The sequence below is a fragment of the Ahaetulla prasina genome, chromosome 3 (genome assembly GCF_028640845.1).
Source record: "Ahaetulla prasina isolate Xishuangbanna chromosome 3, ASM2864084v1, whole genome shotgun sequence".
NCBI lineage: Eukaryota > Metazoa > Chordata > Lepidosauria > Squamata > Colubridae > Ahaetulla > Ahaetulla prasina.
The window spans coordinates 203955636-203977138 of NC_080541.1; the positions used below are offsets into that span (position 1 = coordinate 203955636).

Consider the following 21503-nt stretch of genomic DNA (forward strand, 5'->3'; position numbering starts at 1 on the left):
CAGTGTATGTCACGGTGCATATTTAAATCACAAGCAAATATCAGAAACATAAGAGCTTTAAGGGGAACATTTTGTTTGATTGAATAACCTGATAAACTTTTAAAATCTTGCCTACTGCTGCCAGAGTCATTAAGGTATATAGCAGTGGTTCCCAAACTTTTTCAGTCCACTGCCCCCTTGGTAATACAGACTCAATCTCGGTGCTCCCCAGCCCCACCCCCTATAAATAGCATTGTTTGGAATAGTGGTTTGCAGGTTTTGTGGGTGTGGCTGACTGGGCATGGCTAAGTGGGCATGTGATTGGGTAGGCGTGGCTAAGTGGGCATGTGACTAGGTAGGTGTGGCCAACTCTCCCCCCTCTTTCTCTCCTTCATCTTTCTTTCTGCCCCCTCTCTCTTTCTCTCCATCTCTTTCTCTCCCCCTTTCTCTCCCTCATCTCTCTTTCTTTCTCTCCCGCCTCGATGGCAGCAGCAGTAGCAATGGCAGTGTACCTACCACACCATCGGGTTGCCCCTTGGCCTGGATGCGGCAGCTTAGACCTGCTCCCCACTGCGTGTGTGCCCAGCCGACTGTGCCTGTGGCCAGCTCTGGCTGCTGTAACTATGCTTCACAATGGGCAGACAGCGTCCCTCCTCCTCTCACTCACTTTCTTCCTCTCCCACCTGGGTGGTGGCGACAGTGCCAGCAGCGGCAGCGTACTTACCACACCATCGGGTCGCCCCTCGGCCTGGATACAGCATCTTGGACCTGTGCCCCACTGCATGTGTGCCCGCCTGACTGTGCCTGCGGCCAGCTCTGGCTGCTCTTACTGAGCTTCACAATGGGGCAGATGGCATCCCTCCTCCTCCTCCTGGAGCCCATTACGACACTCAGCCAGTGTTCTGGGGTGGAGAAAAGCTACCAGATGGGGTAGGGTAGGCTGGTGCCACGCGGGTGGGAGGCAGACACAGGACAGTGCTGCCGGGTTAGCGGAAGGCCAAGGCGCTTGGATAGGGTAGCCAGAGGCCACCAGCTGCTGGCTACCCTCATCCAAGCGCCTTGTTAGTGGCTGGCGGCTGCATGGCTAGCGAGGCGCTTGGATGAGGTGGCTAGTGAGGCGCTTGGATGGGGTGACTAGCGAGGCGCTTGGATGGGCTTGCTAGCCACGTGGCCACGTGGCTTGCTCACCCAGCGGCTTGCTAGCCACGTGGCCACCAGCCACTAGCGAGGTACTCGGATGGGGGTAGGTTGCGGCCGGCAGCTGGGCGGGAGCAGGTCGATCACCTTTCCCAGCCCCTCTTCCCCCGAGGGCAGCACTTGGCTGTACTTGGCTGTTCTGCTGGAGAGTGGGGGGCAGTCCGAGGTGGGCGTTTGGGAGCAGAGTGGGAGGCCACCACGTCATAAGCCTTGGCAAAGGTAGGAAAGCAGGCTGGGCCATTTATTTATTTATTATTTATTTATTTATTCATACTTTTATACCGCCCTATCTCCCTAGGGACTCAGGGCGGTGTACAGCCATATAAAAACAACATAAATATACAAAGTAAAACATTAATCTAAAAAACTTATTAAATATGCCAAATATTTAAAATAGACATAAATAATAAAACCCAATTTAAAATCAAATCTAAAATTTAAACAATTAAAATTTAAAAATCTAGTCCAGTCCTGCGCAGATAAATAGATGTGTCTTAAGCTCGCGGCGGAAGGTCTGAAGGTCAGGAAGTTGACGAAGTCCTGGGGGAAGCTCGTTCCAGAGGGTGGGAGCCCCCACAGAAAAGGCCCTTCCCCTGGGCGTTGCCAGTCGGCACTGCCTAGCTGACGGCACCCTGAGGAGTCCCTCCCTGTGAGAGCGCACGGGCCGGTGGGAGGCATTCGGAGGCAGCAGACGGTCCCGTAAGTAACCCGGCCCTATGCCATGGAGCGCTTTAAAGATCATTACCAAAACCTTGAAGCGCACCCGGAAAACCACAGGCAGCCAGTGCAGTCTGCGCAGGAGAGGTGTTACATGGGAGCCACGAGGGGCTCCCTCTATCACCCGCGCAGCCGCATTCTGAACTACCTGGAGTCTCCGGGTGCTCCTCAAGGGGAGCCCCACGTAGAGAGCATTGCAGTAGTCCAGACGAGATGTCACGAGAGCATGAGTGACCTGCATAAGGCATCCCGGTCTAGAAAGGGGCGCAACTGGCGAACCAGGCGAACCTGGTGAAAAGCTCTCCTGGAGACGGCCGTCAAATGATCTTCGAAAGACAGCCATCCATCCAGGAGAACGCCCACGTTGCGTACCCTCTCCATTGGGGCCAATGACTCGCCCCCAACAGTCAGCTGAGGCTGCAGCTGACTGTACCGGGATGCCGGCATCCACAGCCACTCCGTCTTGGAGGGATTGAGCTTGAACCTGTTTCTCCCCATCCAGACCCGTATGGCTTCCAGACACCGGGACAACACCTCGATAGCTTCGCTGGGGTGGTCCAGTGTGGAAAAGTACAGCTGAGTGTCGTCAGCGTACAGCTGGTACCTCACACCGAAACCACTGATGATCTCACCCAGCGGCTTCATATAGATGTTGAACAAGAGGGGCGAGAGGATCGACCCCTGAGGCACCCCACAAGTGAGGTGCCTCGGGGCCGACCTCTGCCCCCCCGTCAACACCGTCTGCGACCGATCGGAGAGATAGGAGGAGAACCACCGATAAACGGTGCCTCCCACTCCCAATCCCTCCAACCGGTGCAGCAGGATAACATGGTCGATGGTATCAAAAGCCGCTGAGAGGTCTAATAGGACCAAGGCAGAGGAACAACCCCTATTCCTGGCCCTCCAGAGATCATCCACCAACGCGACCAAAGCCGTCTCAGTGCTGTAACCGGGCCGGAAACCGGACTGGAACGGGTCTAGATAGACGGTTTCCTCCAGGTACCGGGGTAGCTGACATGCCACCACACTCTCTACAACCTTTGCCGCGAAGCGAAGGTTGGAGACCGGACGATAGTTACCTAACACAGCTGGGTCCAGGGAAGGCTTCTTGAGGAGAGGCCTCACCACCGCCTCTTTCAAGGCGGCCGGAAAGACCCCCTCCTGCAAAGAAGCATTTGTAAGCCCCTGGAGCTAGCCTCGTGTCACATCCTGTGCGGCCAGCACCAACCAGGAGGGACACGGGTCCAGTAAACATGTGGTGGCATTCAACCTACCCAGCAACCTGTCCATGTCCTCAGGAGCCACAGGGTCAAACTCATCCCAAACAATCTCAACAAGACGGCTCTCAGACATCCCACCTGGATCTACCCAATTTTGGTCTAGACCGTCCCGAAGCTGAACGATTTTGTCGTATAGATAACCACTAAACTCCTCAGCACGTCCCTGCAATGGGTCATCCCGCTCTCCCTGTTGAAGGAGAGAGCGAGTTACCCGAAACAGGGCGGCCGGGCGGTTATCTGCCGACGCAATGAGGGAGGAGACGTAGCAACGTCTCGCTTCCCTCATTGCCACTAGGTAGGTCCTAGTATAGGACCTAACTAGTGTCCGATCAGCCTCTGAACGACTAGACCTCCAGGAACTCTCTAGGCGTCTTCTCCGGCGTTTCATCTCCCTCAGCTCCCCGGAGTACCAGGGAGCTGGTTGAGACCTGCGCCGGGTCAGAGGCCGCAAAGGCCATGTGGTTGAGGAGCCAAAGAATAGCTGCAGCTATGCCTCAGTGTGTCATTAAGGCAAGCTGTGCAACACTGTGAACGAGGCCAATAAATAGTGGGTTGAGGGGCAGGTGAGCCAGCAATTTAACAAATGGTTCGGTATGCTGCAAGGCCAATAAATAGTAGTGGAGCAGGGCAAGGGGCGAGCCGAGCCAGCAAAGCTGCGAGGGGCCCACCTCCAGCACGCCTCTGCCACCCCCCTTGCCTCTTAGCACTCCCCCGCAAGTCATCCCGCCACCCCACAGGGGGCAGTACCACCCATTTTGCGAACCTCTGGTATATAGCATGATGTGTTCTTTTACTAACTTGAAAATTAGATCATTTATAGTGTGCCTTTGCCTATTATTGTTGTTGTAATGCCAAGTTTAGAAAATGGCTTCAGAATTTTGTTTTTCATAAATTGTCTTTGCTTTCCTTGAAATCACAAAGCAGTGTTTAAGAACATGAAGTAGCTGATCTTGAAAACTTAGGCTAAGAAACAAAGAGCTCTTTTAGAAATGTTGTGGGCTTTTCAGTTTCATGTTAAAGGAATTAAATTGTTGTTATTTTATCCCACCTTTTTATGTAAGTCAAACATACCTAATGCCCTTGTCTCCTATTTTTCCCACAACAACCATATACAAATAGACTTCACTAAACTACTGTTCAGTTACAGCAGCACTGAAAAAACAACTTCATGAACACTTCTCACATTTATGGCTGTCACATATGTCACACTGTATGGTCACATGATTTACATTTAGCTGCTTTGCAACTAGCAAACATTTACAACCATTGCAGCATCCCATGGTCACATGATCATTGTTTGTGCACTCCACAGCTGGTTTTCCAACAAGCAGAGTTAATGTGACATGTGACATTGTAAACACATTGTGCTCAAGTGATGTTTTGTTTAATGAGTGTGTTACTTAACAACAGAGATGCTGGCCTCAGCTGCGATCATTAAGCAAGGACCATCTTTAAATTCCTTTAACAACTGATTTTTGAAAGCCTCCTTAGATTTACAGGGCTGATTGTATAATTTTTGGATGCTGACCTTAGGATAAAATCATTTTTTCCCCTCTGTTGTTCCTGCACTGCAATTACATGCCCATTAAGGCCAATCTATCTTCAACTAACTCAACTAACTCTTGTCCCATTCCATATCTGGCTCCTTTTCTCTTTTCCTGTTTTGCTTTAAACAGTTTTGGGGCTATAAAATAAGAAAAATTACTGTTTGAAGTACCCAGGGGAATGTATTCTGGGGCACTGAAAGTTTTGTATGTAAGCCTACCTCCTGTTCATCCTTACTCTTAATTCTTTATCCTACAATATTTCATATTACTTGGTAACTATTGTTAATGCTTTGCTGTAAAGCTGTTGAATTCTTGTGCTTTTTAATAAACTGCTGCTTTTATCTGTGAAATGAGAACTTCCGCCTTGAACTCTTGCTTTTTTGGTAATTCTGTAATTCTTTCACAATAAAACATTGATATTTAATCAGGACAAAATAATCCACTGAGACTCTCAATGTGGGTTTTGAGATCTTAGTTGGCAACCAGAGAACTTCATTTATATGCTCTGTTCTTGCTGGAGTCTCATTCATTCCCAGGTATCTCTTTGAGTTTTCAGAGATATGTTCTAGGTTGCAGCAAAAGTACATGCCTCGGAAAACACTAGTGTCCTTGGAAGAATCCTACTTATTACTCTTTAAGTTTATGTGGAATTCTGATTTGCAAACATTGTCATAATATGCATACAAGAAATGATTGAGTGCAAGCTAAAGGGGCCATGTATACTCAGTGAAGTGAAAAAAAGCATTTGTGTTTAATCAAGCATATATAATCCAAAGCTTCTTGGTAATATATAACTTTCAATATTTCCTGTACTTTTCCCCCTGCCCATGCAGTTCAAGACTTTCTAATTAAATGCTTGTATTTGAATACTGTTTGCAAATATCAGGCAACTTATGTGCTATATAAGAAGAATGTCTTCAGGTATTATTTCCATTAACACTTTTTAATTAAAACAAGTATCTTTCCTTAGCAAATTACATTAAGACTTGCAATATAGTTACTATCCATCATTTTACATAGAAGTCTTGTTCTTCTCCTCCTACCCCCAAAAGCCCCCTCAGATTAGGTGTTCTCAGCATTGCATGAAATGAAAGAGTTTCACTTTTTAACACTTGCTCTGTTTTTGTTTTAGATAGTGTAACCCCCACCGTGGAGCTGAATGCGCTTTGTATGAAACTGGGAAAGAAACCTATGTACAAGCCTATAGATGCTTACACAGAGATGAGGTCCACCTACAACTACAACATGAGAGGCGGTGCTTATCCCCCGCGGTAGGTCATACCTCAGCACTTTTATATACTGAAATCCTGCGTTACCCAAAACAGTTTTGCTTCTGAAGAATATTTTCTTTTTCTGTTTTTATTATGAAATTTATTTGCCGCCCATCTCGTTTCAAAGCAACTATGTTCCAATGGTCTTCCCAGAAATAGCAAGTTTTGTGCATGAATTAACTAAAAATATACTTAATGGAAATCTATTGAAATACACTCTGATTCATACAAAGAAATCACTGCTAGAGCACTGTAATTTACCTTCATAAATTAATGGTGCAACCTTCCCAAGCATAAATATGATAATAGGTGGATGATTGAAATGACATAGCTTTTTCCCCCTCCTTTTTGGATAGAAAATGCAAAAAAATAAATAAATCTGAAAGCCAAACTATATTAAAGATAACAGAATATGGATGGGAAAAACCTGCACTCTTTGTTATTTCTGAACAGCACTTAGTGGGCAAAGCATGTGTTATATTGTTGAACAGAACCTCCTGCTTTGCAGTGTTCTGAAAAGAACAATATATTCTCTTTCCCCAGCATTGAAGCCTGTCTCCTGTTGCCCTGGGCCAATAGACTTGATCTTTCCAGTGAGACCTGCTTAACACATTTAAAATCCTAAGCTTTTTAAAAATCACCTGTCCATCTGTTTACCAATTCAGAATATTGTCTCTTGTCCCTGTTTATTGAGAGAAACTGTTTGGTATTTTCCACCTTGTACCAGAATAAATGCTCCAGCAAAAATGCTAGAATTAAAAATGAATACTAAATAATTCAAATTAACAAGAGAGTGCTGGGCATTTATTAATAACTTTAATGCTAGTATGTTTACATTAGTAAGTTTGATGTTTAAAAACCCACCCAGTGTTGCCTTGAAGCAAGATGGACGGCAAACAAATCAAACAAATAAACAAGTAAATAAAGGAAGTGGATGCCCAGACACTTTAACAGAATTATGTCTTTCGTGCCTTTCAGAAGGCCAGCAGGGTTGAAGCGAATCTAACTTCTGGAGGGGATGATGTTCCAAAGAGTGGTGGTTGTGGTAGAAAAAGATCTCCTCCTGGGTCCTATCAGATGGCACTCTTTGATAGATGGGACCTGTAACCAGGGAAAGGTGATCCCTCAGATGACCCAACGTCATTCCAAGTTTTATATGTTATAAGAAGCAAATTGTCAACCAGTGAATTGATCCCAGAAACAATCTGGCAACTAATGCAGTTTACAGAGCATGTTACACTAAATTTGACGGAGTCATGGGCAAGCCATTAGTTGCTTACTTTTGTGGATACAACAAGTTTTGTGCAAATGTATTCACACATCTATTACTGCTAAATTGGCCTTTCTCTAGCTTCATTAGCTATATTACAGTCCTGAATGTTAGGTGGGATGGTCTTAGTATGATTACTACCCATGGGTTTTATAAGTGCTTCTTTTCTATCACATTATGAGCTCTGGAGCCAGGCAGTACAAGTTTTTTTAGATTATAATTTCAGAAGTAGATTTTTCCTTCATTGTGAGGATGGCTTGAAGGAGAATGTTGGGACAACAGGTCTTTGCAACACATCCTCTCTTTACTATAGAAAACAAACCTACACACTAAATTCAATACTGCATGCAAGTTTTGAAAGAATTATATGGATGTCACCCATGTTTTTGGGAAATCACTGGTTCTACACCAAAATCAGACAGGGAATGTACTAAAGACATGAAAAAAATATGCTTGGGCTGGATTCATGATGCTTTTGTTTGTTACTGGCTTTATATGGAGACAATTCTGTAATAATAGAGTATTGAACTAAGAATCCTCCAAAGGGGCAACTCTTAAGAGTTCCCTTGTCCAAATTTTCTGGGAATTCTATGAGCTTCCATTCTTGTATGTGTCTGAAGTGAACCAGTTTGGCTAATCTGATAAACAGTGTGTGCTGCAGTCTGTCATTCAAACATGGAAGGGCCAACCATTTGGTTCAGTATTGGCTTTTATTGTAAGCTCTTAAACTTTGTTTCCTGGCAGAGAAACTTCATGTGGACTGGAAATCTGAAATGTAAAATCTTTCTGTTTTTAGGTACTTCTATCCATTTCCTGTAGCACCATGGCTCTATCAAGTAGAGCTTTCTATAGGGGGACAGCAGTTTCATGGGAAAGGTAGAACACGACAGGCTGCTAAGCATGATGCAGCTGCTAAAGCACTGAAAATCCTGCAAAACGAGCCCCTGCCTGAGAAACCAGAGGTAGTATGTCTGGAGCATTATCCAAGTCCATTCAAAGCTTTTGATTATGCTTTGAAGTTCGTTGAAAATAAGTTTAAGCATGTTTAAGTGTGTGCAAACACTGTGGCATTGATATTTGAAGACTTATATGCACTTTATTTGGGGGACATTTATCCTGTTCCTGTGGTGGCTTTCCCAGTTTAGCTATGGTGAATCCATCATGTACTTCTAGCTAATCAAAAATAAATCTGTTATCTGCTGTTAATAGCATCTGAGAGACACGTAAGTTGATTGCAGGATAATCAACATGTTAACAAGTAGAAATTGTTTTAATATAGGCACAATAAACAAAACTGTACTTTTGTTTACTTAAAATATCTTTAGGCTGTATATTAGGGCTTAGTGGTCTTCCAAGGCAGCTTAAAAGATAAAAGTAGTTACATTCAGTATGGATGTGTAATCCATTCGTGTGTGTGACTAGTCAGGGACAATAATCTTGAGAACTGATTATAAATTGGCAGGATAGAAAACACTGCTGGCTTAGCATGAATCTGTTTTTCAGTATTCATAGGCTTTTACATTGCCCAATGTTGAAACATTCTCTATCTGTTTCTTGTAGCTTAGGCCTGGATTTACATATTGTGTTAAGTTACATTTGTTAATTGTTTATTCAAAAAAATTGCAGTTTGATGAGTTCACTCAATAAAATTACATTTTGTTTATGAACTACTGTGGCTAGCATATGAAGCACTTTACCAAAACTGAACAACATTGAAGCCAGTACCTTACCAATTATCCTAATCAGTGGGTAACTAAATTACATTGATGGCAAAAAAGGTGCCTAGTAAACCCATTCAAATGTATGAAAGGTGCCTAGTATGTTGGTAAGTCATAAAGCATTGCAGAAATAGGATACTTTCTCCCAGGGAATATATTTAAGTAATAACCATAGCAGCCAAGAATTCTGTAATTCTATTTCATGCAATGCTGGTCAAAAGTTATTAATAAGGTTGTCTCTTTTTTAATTGTTTGGTATGAATCCTTCTGTAATTATCAACACTTAAGCTGCACCACAAAATTATATTATTTATTTGAGCTCTATATTTTAGTTTACAGGAAAAAAAATGTAATCTGTTTGCAGCAGAACTGAATTATTGGTACTATCCACATGCATTTGTGAAAGGCGATTGATGTATAATTGTTTAATTTGGTGTACTTTTAGAAGCTGCCTGTTTAGCCTAGTACTAGTTTTTAGAGAGACATTAGTCTTTTTGCAGCATATTAAAATGTGTTGTGGCACCTTGAAGTTTAACAACACTCATTATTATATTAGTTTTGTGGATAACAGTACACTTCATCAGATGCATGAGTACTGTCCTATATGAAAAGTATTGTGCACTTTCATGGCCTGCGATCTCTAGAAACTTGCTTTTGTTAAGCTAAGGTACCACAGGACTTCTTACTATAGCTAGTAATGTGCTAGTTGATAGCAGTTCTACAGGTTCTTTGGTAGGGTGCTTGTCTAACATTGCTATCAAACTCCTCTAAACTCGAAAGATCAAAATCTGCGAACTTGTCACTTCTGTATTCAAAGCATCCTCTGTATGAAAAGCTATGCGTATACAGACACTTTCTAAATAGCATCAATCCTACTTGTTTTTTCTTTGTCTACCCACTTCATTATTGCTTGTAGCAGTATAATTCTAAAGAATTGCTGTTTGCTTCGGCTTCTTGATGATCCCTTCATCCTGTATGAAGCTATTTTGCATGAAACTAATTTGAAAGAGAGGAGGTTGTGCTTGTGATGTGTACCATTGCATGGCATAGCAATATTGTTTTGCTGCTGTAAGTGGAAGAGCATGTGTAGCATATAGCTGCTTGCTATGAGTTGCCTGAACAATGTGTTCAGGCTTCTGAATTTGTAATGATTTTAATTAGGCTTAAAGTCGTTTTATGTATGAGCAGAAGCTTGCTTGATTTGATTTTAAGTGGACACCATAAAAATAGCTGATATAAAACATCTATTGCCTTTGTCTCATAAAACTGACTTTCTCTCATGATCTCCCTTATTCAGAATTGCTTGAACAAATAATTATTCTTCCAAGCATCTTATTCGCCAGTATTACTGAAATATATACAAATACGCATGGATTTGCTTAAATACCAGGTGATTAACTTGCAGTGGAAAATTTGTTCAGGAATTGAGAATCAAGAGAGTTCTGTCAAAGAAATTTCCTGGCTTTTAAAATGAAATATAGGCTTTGTCTTTCTTGCCTATATATTTCTAATGCTTTCAGAGGGCAAAACCATTCAAATATAAAAGCTAGAACAAGAGGAAAGCACATTTCCATCAAAACTGACACAGCAAGTTTCTATATATAAACAAAGCCCCACATTCACGTGCACATTCATGTACCCTAGTTAGGTAGCGGAAACATCTGCCAACATATAATCAGGCTCAGAGAGCACCAAGAATTCCACAGTTCAACCATAAGGTAGTCAGTCAAATTAATCACTGTAGTCTGCATTGGAAAATTAGGTATTGATTTGAACTACCCATTTTTTAGAATTACTTTTGTGATTATATTTTCAAATATGATGTAGCACATTGGACTATATTAATGAGATTTAACGTTGCTGGCTTGGACTGTAACAAAGCTTGTACATTTAAAGTTAGGATGACATATACATTAAGTTTTTTACTTGCTTAAAAAAATCTTTTAAATCTCTCTGAAACTTGGAAAAGGAGGGGGGGAAAAGGAAGCCATGTCCTAAATAACCTAGTTTAGCCTCATGCTGATGAAAGAAATCTGTTAAGCTACTAATAAAGGAAAGTCTACAGATTTCTAAGTTAATTTGTTCACTGCTTGTACTATTTGAAAATTCTTCCTGAAGTTTACCAAAACATTCCTTTGTTGAATTTTGAACCTCTTGATCCAAGTCCTTTCCTCTACTGGAAAAACAAATTAATTCCATTTGTGTAATACTTAAAACATTTGAAGATGGTTATCAGTTCAAATTCTCAATATGTGTGCAGAATTATTATCTGCCTTTAATTCTGCCAGATTTTCAACATATTTAATTGTAAACTTGGTGCCAAGTATGGAAACTTTATATTGGGCTCAAATTTCAGCATTCTATGAATCTGTTTTTCTCTTTTCCTTGTATTTTTAAAATAAGAGTGTGTGTTGAGTATGACTCAGCCTTCTATCCTTCTAAGGTGGGTGAAATGAGGACCCAGATTGTTGAGGAGAATATGCTAACCTTGTGAACTGCTCAGAGAGTGTTGCAAAGCACTATGAAGCAGTGTATAAGTGTAAATGCTATTGCAATAGCATAGATAGTAATTCCAAAAATGAAGTATGCACTAAACAGGATATGCAAAGTAACTGAACCATTTGCATACTTTTTTTCTTAATATACAATCAACTAAAATTGAAGAAATACTTGGCATTTTTCCAGGTTTCAGAAATCGCATTGATTTTGCCACAAATAGAGTTAGTTTTAATATTTTAAGTATAGAATGAACAGTTGGAAAAGTTTCACAATTGCAGTAAAGGAAAGGAGTTTATGCCTTGCCTATTATAATAGTGTGTTCCTTTCTACATGCTTTAAATGCACATACTGCTGTTAGTTTGTAATATAATGGTAGGTTAAGGGCAAAGGACTAATGTTAGAAAAATCCAGGTTCAGAGTTCCCCTTGGACACACAGCAATAATTGCATTTCTCAGAAAGTAGCTGAGAAAGGGTAATATATATAGAAAAAAAATCTTTTTGGTCTTTGTTTACATAATACATGCTGAATTGTATTGTGCAACAATACAAATACAAGCAATACCTGCTGAAACTCTAAAGTTTCTTGCCATTTTTTTTACATGCTTACCGCAAGCTGTTGCATGTATACATCAAATATCCTTTCCTTGTATGTATTCCTGCATCTTTCAGAATATTCACAGATTTTTCAGGCAATAACTTTTGGGCACTTCACTTGCATGTTAGGTAGTCATAGTGAGACATCCCTGAGCCTTCAATTTAATCTGCCTTTAAAGACATGCTTAACATTCCTATACTAACCCTCTACTGTGTGTAGTAGTCTTGTTGTTAGTGAGCTAGTATGACAGCTGTGCCTCTTCAATGTAATTGTTCTTCTCTTAGATAAATGGGAGAGAACCAGATGATGAAAATCTCAATAAATCTGAAATAAGCCAAGTGTTTGAGATTGCACTTAAAAGGAACTTGCCTGTGAATTTTGAGGTAGGTTTAGTTAATTGCTCTAAAAGCGGTTTTATTTTAGCATATTGAAGGCAGTAAAACATTTGACAGGGATAATACATTTGGGTCAGATCTGACTGACCCTTAAAACTGTATTAGGGTATGTTTCTTTCCTGGGTCCAATAGTTAAATTGTTTTCCCTCTTAATAGACTACAGGTATGAAAATTAAAAGAAATAATATGCTGGCAGCAGCTAAATTATTCCATAAAGAATAGAATAGAATGAAAGATGCCACAAGTATCCTGTTCTAATACTTCACTGTGTATTAATAAAGTTCATTAAATTATAGGATATACAAATATATTAGCTCGAATTTAAAATTTAAAGTGAGCCGAGGATAATTTTCACTTGCATGTGGAATTCCTGATTTTTGCTGCAATCCTTAGACCAGGGTTGTCAAACTCACATCATGGCATCATGTGACGTATCGGGACTTTTTTCCCCTTCGCTAAACCGGGCATGGGTATGGCCAGCACGTGACGCATCTGGCCCATGGGCCGGGAGTTTGACAGCCCTGCCTTAGAGTGTGTCCCATGTTATTCCAGGAAGGTCTCCAAGTCCTTAGGAATAGCTGAGGAGGGACTGCCGTGTGAATGGGAGGGGGTGTCAAAGTATGAAAGGGGAAAGTCAGAAATCTCTTTCGGCAAAGGGATGTCTATGAATGATTGCTGAATCTATTGGCTGTGTTGACACATAATGCCCAAAAGTAGTTTACTGTACTGTGGATCAATCACAACAGAAACCACAGTTTGAATTTCTATTTCTGGCAATGGAGATAGTAGAGAAAAAAAAGATGGGAAGCTTTGACTCATTTTGATTTCAGGCACATCAATAAACTATGTTTTAGTGTGATGTCCAAATGCTGCCATTGGGTTCGATACTTCTTGAACATTAGAATTTAAAGATCACAACTGTTGAATGATATTGGCATGACAGTTTTTAAAAGGTCACATATATTCATGTTTAAGAATGCACAGTACTATATTTCTGTTATTGTTTGCATGAAAAATAAAAGTATAAAAGAGTATTCAAATGTATCTCTTAGGAATAACATGATTCTTCATTGTGAATTAATATAAGGATATTGGTTTAATTCTAGTATGAATGCATGCCCAAGTGTAGTTTTTTTTTTTTTTTTACAAAAATCTTTAAAATTTTGTGCTGGTCAAAATATTTACACCATAAGCAACTAAATTTATTACAGTGACAATAAGATAGCAAAAACCATGCAATTAAATGTGTAGATATGTATCCGTGTTTAGACTTTTAATCTGGAGGGATGGTATAATAAACAGATAGTCCTGTCTATCAAGAATACTGATTGACCACCATACTTCCCCCACAAATTTCAGTTTAGCTCATGTGAATGAAATTTTTTACAACCATTGTACTTTACCATTTTTAATAAGTGTTTATCACGCTTTCACTCAGTTTTTACCTCTGAAACAGGTGACCCGGGAGAGCGGTCCCCCGCATATGAAGAGCTTTGTAACAAAGGTATCGGTGGGCGAGTTCATGGGTGAAGGTGAAGGCAAGAGCAAGAAGATTTCAAAAAAGAATGCAGCTATTGCAGTCCTAGAGGAGTTGAAGAAGCTGCCTCCCCTTCCTACAGTTGAGAAAATGAAGCCACGAATCAAAAAGAAAACGAAAACAATAGTCAAGGTGAGAGAAAACTACAACTATCCAAGGAAATTTCAGAGGTGAAGCAAAGGAATCTTGGCTTGCATTAATGCTGTTGTCATTGTGTCACTCCTATAACACTTGCATTGCTATATGTGCTTGCTACCCTCTATAAGCCAAGTTCTCTAACTCTTTTTCAATGAAGTTTGCTAAGTTGGCATTTCTTGTTCTTGTTTGGCCTGCATGTTTAGCCTTATGCAGAAGTTGGTCATAAATGTGATGTGCTAAGTACATTTGTTTGGCGCTTTCAAATTATCCAGGTCTCTGTAAAATTAAGAATAAAAAAGTGCACCCATGATCCTTAAGAGTGTGTAATGTGACTGCGCTGTGTTACAATTTTTCTTGACAGCTGTTAGCTGATGTCAGCTTTTTCTGTCCAAATTGCAGACGAGTCCTGAATATGGCCAAGGTATGAATCCTATTAGCCGACTGGCTCAAATACAACAAGCAAAGAAAGAGAAAGAGCCAGAGTATATGCTCATCACAGAGCGTGGGTTGCCAAGGCGTCGGGAATTCGTTATGCAGGTTTGAACAGTTTGGCACTCCTTTTTTTGTGCATAAATTAATTCTAACAAATTCATTTATTGAATTCATGAATGCTGTTAAATATCAATATTTTAGTTCATTTTTCTATGCTAGCATCCAGCTGACCTTATCTGGGCTCAGAATTAGGGAAGGTCAGGTCTGGTTAATATTCCAGTACGGAATACTTAATTAACTTACCTACTTGGTATCCATACTTATAGGAATAATATAGAACAGTATAGAGATTTTAAGAATCTAGACTTACTTACAGCATTGTAAGAAATTTCTAAGGGAGATCATGACATAGATTTGTCTGCGTTATTTGTCTTGAATCAGATATAAGAAATGAGATGAAGGCAGTGAGTGGATTAATTTATCTTTCCATTTAACATAGCTCTTCTGTCAGACTATATTTACACGAATATGTTGCAAACAATCATCTATGCGTCTTTTTTATAAAAAGATACAAGAGCCGGTTGGCATGGTGATTAAGCTGAACTGGGAATGAAGTAACTTGAGTTCTAGTTGTGCCTTAAGCACTGAAGCCAACTGGGGAACTTTGGGCCAGTCTCTTTCACACCTAGAAAGAAACCTCTTCTGGGTTGCCAGGAGTCAAGACTAATTCAAAAGTGCAAAAACAAAACAAATTGGGAAAAAAACTTTGCTGTTTCTGTAATTCTAGGTGAAAGTTGGCATGCACACAGCTGAAGGAATGGGAACTAACAAGAAAGTAGCCAAACGCAATGCAGCTGAAAACATGCTGGAGCTCTTAGGATTTAAAGTCCCCCAACCACAGCCCCCAAAACCAGCACTAAAGACAGAAGAAAAGGTAATACAAGATTGATTGATATTGTTATTTATGAAGTAATACCTACATTTAATGAAACTCAACTCCAGCTAACTATATGTGCTTTTCATTAAAAAAATCAGATCAATAAGAAAGAATATATATATATATATATCCAAACAATGTTTTTGCAGAAGAAGATTGAAATTACCGCTTTCATAGGTATTCACAGTAGAGGGAAAGCAAATGCGAAATGACCAGGCTGAGTTGTGAAAGCATATTAAAACAAGACAGGAAGTTCATTATTTTGACTTAGAGTTTCATCTTCTGCATTCAGGTTAATACAATAATAAATCTGAATATTTTCTGTTAGACGCCAGTAAAAAAGCCAGGTGATGGAAGAAAAGTAACTTTTTTTGAACCTGGGTCTGAAGAAACATCTAGTAGTAAGTGACCTCTAATTTTGTTTTACTTCTATAATAATTAAGTGGATTAATTTAAATGATTAAAATCAAGAAATAAAAACTTATAATAAAGTGTTGATATAAAACAATTTAAAGAAAAATATAAATACATTCTATAAATACTATAAATTTGAAAACATGAATCTGAGAGGATAAATATAAATGTTATTGTTTTGAAAAATAAGAGATAGTACATTGGCTATTACGCAGATACTTATGATTAGATGAAGATACATTAGAATTACTTGTATGTGTGTTTATACTATTTGTTCTGCAAAAATTAATAAAAAGATAATCTCAAATAGAAACAGATTATTGGCAGCAGTGGAAGATAAATGTTCTCAATGCCATAAAGGCAAGAGTTCAGATAGTTACGTAGGTATTAATCAGAAATAGATAGTTTCTCAAACAAACATTTTTTATGGTTTTCCAGTTAATGATTCAGTCTCAAACTACAATATGTATGCCCAAGCTATAAAATTGCTTTCTCCCCCACCCCAAGTGGGTCATAAAGCATAATTTAAAGCATGATACATTGCATTCAGGTTCATTTTAAATCAAGTTAGTTTTTTGAAGAATATACTGAATTAATAGGGAATTCATTATAAATTTAAAAATTGAATTTGGTCCATTCCGATTAAAAAATGAGGGATTGACAGATCATTTGCATTGTATGCTGAAAATGCATTTTCCTTAATTTTGTAAGCTTCTTCTAGTCTTTTGAGAAGATCAGCATTGAAAATAATATTAGCCCTGAGCTATTCACTCTTGTTTTGGGAAAAATGGATTTGATTTGCAACATCTTTTCAGACTTTATATTCAATGATCTGCCAGTTTGCAGGTAAGCAAATTTGCCTGTTAAATCTCCATTCTTGTATTCTGTCTCTTTATTAGGTAATAAAGAGGATGATTTTAGGATGCCTTATCTCAGCCATCAGCAGCTTCCTGCTGGCATTCTTCCCATGGTCCCTGAGGTTGCACAGGCTGTAGGAGTCAATCAAGGACATCACCCCAAAGAGTTCAGTAGAGCAGCCCCCAATCCTGCCAAGGCTACAGTGACAGCCATGATTGCAAGAGAGCTTTTATATGGTGGCACTTCTCCTACTGCTGAAACCATTATAAAAAACAGTTCCTTGGGCCATGTTCCCCATGGGCCTCTCACGAGACCTTCTGAACAGTTGGATTACCTTTCTGGTGTTCAGGGAATCCAGGTAAACTAAAAGTGGATTATTTCAATACATCTCTGTAGGGTTGGGCTTGGTAGTTGAACAACTCACTCAGCAACAAACCGTTTTGGAAGAGGGTTTAGGTCAGCCTCTCTTTGTGAAGGTTTTTCTGAATTATCTCGGCCTATAACATAGATGACTGTGGAGGCTATTCCTGTGCTACTTTATCTTGTTATATTTTATTTTGCTTATTTTGCTGTCTTTCTTTACCAACTCATTTTTCAGCATTGCAGTTGTTCAGCCTCCATCTGCATTAGGATTATTGTAGCAAGGTGTTTCATAAAACTTTTCCAAGGAGACTTATTAGTTGAGAGATTCTTGAATTTTTCTATTTATACCTTGAATTAGTTTGACTTCTATCTAATTACCCAATCAGCTCTTGCTAATCTTAAGAACATTTCAGGGAAAGATTTCACTCTTGGGGTGCTCCTAATGTGGTACAAACTTTTAGTAGAAACGTAGAATTATAAAACTCACATTTTTACCCACATCATAACAGCTTGTGGACTGGGTCCTTATTAACATTACTGCCAGTTATCTGAGATTCTCAGCTGTAAGGGGCTGGCAGTCTAGCACCATGGGTGCTATAAAACTCATACAACTTCCATATTGTCCTATTAAGGTTTAAAAAATTTTAAACACACTTTTTACACGGACCAAACCCATTGAGGTAGGACAATTTTGACTGGGCTTTTGCATGAGAAATCACCAGATTTCTTAATTTTTAAAATTGTGTCCAGTGCTTCTTGTTTCTATGAGTGCTGATTATTTTGTTATCATAACACACGTCTCCTCTTGCAATGTCTTACTAGTTATTAATTAAACACTTTTTTGCCCTGTATTTGGATATGAGTTTTTGTTTAAAAGAAAATCCTGCAGTTATTTTTCAGTATAACAGTACTTAATATGCCTGAATTTCTTGAATTACTGCTGGTTAAAGTGTTGGAACACTCAACACAGAAAAAAGATCAGGGACACAATTGAAAATAATCATTTTTTCCTTTGTAAGGTGGAGTACAAAGATTTCCCCAAAAACAACAAGAATGAATTTGTATCTCTTATAAATTGTTCCTCTCAGCCACCACTGATCAGCCATGGAATTGGAAAAGATGTTGAATCTTGCCATGATATGGTAAGTATACCATAAGTATTTCTTGTACTTATGTCCTCCCTTTTTGACACTGATAGAAAAGAACAATTGTCGCTTGCGTTTATTTATCCTGCTTCTAAGAAAGGTTTCTGCAGAGAAAAGTTAGTATTGGACAATTTAAACTAGAATAGATTTGTCTACAAGAATGTACTTTCCCAACTTTCAATGGGAAAACTTAAGGATGTGCTAATTCTGTCTCATCAGAGGAACTATTTTTATTTGCATTCCCAGCAAATCCAGTATCATTGTCTAATAAAATTCTAATCAAATATAGTAATAGTTGCTCTTCTTATATAACTAATTTGAATGGGCCACTTTCCCTATTCCAGGCTGCATTAAACATCTTAAAGTTGCTGTCTGAGTTGGACCAACAAAGTACAGAGATGCCAAGAACAGGAAATGGACCAATGTCTGTGTGAGTGAAAATATTTCCCATAATCCTGCAAAATCTGGGCTGTTGATTTTTATTTACTATTTTAGGAAAGTTTTGTATAAATACTTGCCTTAGTGTATCTATGTAAAAAGTTACAAATAATGGAGGTTGGATATGAGAAATGTGTATCTGTTTAATTTTATAGTTTTAATATAGTTTTATATGTTTTAACTTTGATTGGAAGCTGCCCTGAGTTAGCTGGAAGAGAGGCTGCTATGTAAATATTTTAAATAAATAAGTAAATCTATGTCCCAAATTATATGTCAGCATTATTTATTTAAGCAATTGACATGGCCACCCATCTCATTGAACACAGTGTACAACCCACCAATTAAAAGAGTGTCACTGCTGTGATCATCTTACTTTGGATTACAGCAAAATATTCTGCCATTCATTTTTCCCTGAAGGTTTTGCTCACATCATTTAGCTACCCCTTTGGATGAAATAGATTATATTGCTTCATTGGAGTAGGTTTTGCTTATCGGATGTTACTTAATTGTATTGTTGGCAGTGCACGTAAAGCAAATGGACAAACATATAGCAGTAATTTGCTGTCTGAGAGAAAAGGTGGGTCTTATCATCAACTTTTGTAGAACTGAATCTTCCATCATTCAAAGCATGGCTCTCTTCTAAAAAAGGTGGTTTTTTTTTTCTCCAGATGCGTGAAGCAAGAAATGGAAAGTGACCCTCTCCTCAAACCGGCTAGCTCAAACACTTTGGGACAAACACTGGACACCACTGCCTAAACAGGCTTGACTGGACCCAAACCTGAAAGCACCAGAGAAAATCAAATGCTTCCTAATAATGTAACCTAACTGTTTTAGAGTGCTACAGTTGCTACAACCCACTGTAGTGTCTAAATCATAACCGTTGCTTTTCAAACAGTGATAAAATTTTTAGTTTCATTGCATTGTTTTGAATGACACTATAAATTTTTCATTTAAAAGTTTCTTAATTGTACCTAGAACTATAGCACAGTTTAGAAACTTGATTGTCTGACACACTTATCTATGAACTAACTTGGGAAGATCATATCCATGTATGTGTTAAGTTTTTTTGTTTTTAATGAAATTGTAAAAAAAAAAAAATTCACTGGAAAAGGTGTGCCTACCATTTGATTATCAAAAAGTCAGTAAGGTGAACCTCGCCCTAAATCTCAGACAGTTGAAGAAATAATTATACATTTTAGAATTTTAAACTTTATTTGATCACTTTGATTTCTAGAATATTTTGATGGGTAGGGAAGAGGGAGGGAAACCTGAATGCAAGAGAAGCTTCAATGGTCGCTAATCTTTGTTTTTTAAAAAATGTGTGTGTGTGTCTGTATATAAAGGCACACCAACTCAGTACAGTACAGGATATGATCTCAATGTAGTGCATATAAAGCTGCAGATTGATTTTCCTGAGTGCTTTATACTGTTTAATTACATCTCCATGTAGGGCTGAAAAAAATTACCTATGTTTATATATAAACTGTGTTGCTTTTGATGTTGTGTTTATTGCCCACAGCAATGTGGGCAATAAAGTTTTTGCATATGGTCCAGGTAAAGCACGATAGCATTGCAAGTTAAGTACTGCTTCAGTTCATTGTTTACGCTGGAATTTTTTCTCCCCATGGAATGTAAGTAAAACGTAGTGTTTGTCCAATAAATGGTAAATACTAAAAAAGAGGAGAAATTGTTTTTTTATTAAATGTCGATTTCGTAAAACTTTCTTTTTTAACTGCGTCAGGTTTTGAATAATGTAACATAATGAGTGAAAATTTAAGACTAATAACATTACTGGTTGTGAAGTTATTAAACAATTTACTCAAAATTATATATACCTTTGTAAATACTCAGCATGGCTTACACACACACACACACACACACACACACACACGTACGCACACGCACACACACACAATACATACATACTTTCCTAAAAATAAATTCTAACTCTTAAAAAAGTAAACAGGAATCTCCTTCCAAAATATGAAACGAGTGGAAGCCCAGATTGTTGCTTACTTGGGGTCATCTTAGACTAGGGGCTACACAACTTTGGGGATGGGCAAGAAGCAGCATACCAAACAGTGGCTAAAGCCGGGACAAAAACTAAATGTTACGTGTTTTTGTTAAAATTAAATATTATTTATAATGTGACTTCACTGAAATTGGAATTGTGCAATGTTCCCGGAAGAAAACAAGAACCCCTTGGGCCTTTATCTAGACAAGTCCATCCTGTTCAGACCACCTGCCCCTTCCAAATGAAGTCGTTGTCGTCAATCAAATTTTAGGTTAATAGTTTGCAACAACTGGCCCAGCTGGAAACTATGACTAACTGCAATAACCATGTAATCTGTTGAACCTAAGTAGAATTCCTGTAAGGTAGGAGAAGCCCTACCATAAATCATGCTAACAACAACATACATTCCCCTTGGAGTATTAAATAGTTCAGATAAAGATCAGTTAAGTACGATAAGTTGGCGTATCTTTGTTCGGTGCCATCCTTTTATTCACAGAGATAATTGAAAGATAATTTGTTGTTATATTGCTTTTCTCAAACCCTTTCCAAATAAAATGGATGCAATGGTTGAATTAGGTCAGATGTTCCCAACCAGGAGTGCTCGCACCCCTTAGGGGAGCAAGACAATATTCCAGAGGATGTGAAAACTTGGGTTTAGAAGTTTTCAAAATTATAGTGTATATGCATAATTATATGCATATAGTTATTTACTTTTGTAAGGGGTGCAAGAATATATCAGAAGCGTTCTAGGGGTATAG

At 39.1% G+C, this 21503-nt stretch overlaps 1 protein-coding gene across 8 annotated transcripts in view; it reads left to right on the plus strand.

Moving 5' to 3' along the window:
• STAU1 (staufen double-stranded RNA binding protein 1) overlaps positions 1–20418 on the plus strand; it is a 41610-nt gene extending 21192 nt beyond the window's left edge. For 3 of the 8 annotated variants that reach the window (XM_058176017.1, XM_058176016.1, XM_058176018.1), the window contains 11 exons: positions 5853–5991; positions 8058–8223; positions 12359–12457; positions 13908–14138; positions 14544–14681; positions 15364–15510; positions 15842–15914; positions 16827–17143; positions 18168–18290; positions 18638–18723; positions 19400–20418. In XM_058176017.1, coding sequence (XP_058032000.1) covers positions 5853–5991; positions 8058–8223; positions 12359–12457; positions 13908–14138; positions 14544–14681; positions 15364–15510; positions 15842–15914; positions 16827–17143; positions 18168–18290; positions 18638–18723; positions 19400–19487 — 1607 coding nt within the window. In that variant the 3' untranslated portion in view covers positions 19488–20418. Of the gene's footprint in view, positions 1–5852; positions 5992–8057; positions 8224–12358; positions 12458–13907; positions 14139–14543; positions 14682–15363; positions 15511–15841; positions 15915–16826; positions 17144–18167; positions 18291–18637; positions 18728–19252; positions 19309–19399 lie in introns of those variants that run through there. The other 5 variants (XM_058176020.1, XM_058176019.1, XM_058176023.1 and 2 more) reach the window with 5 other exon arrangements.
• Positions 20419–21503: the final 1085 nt, after the last annotated feature.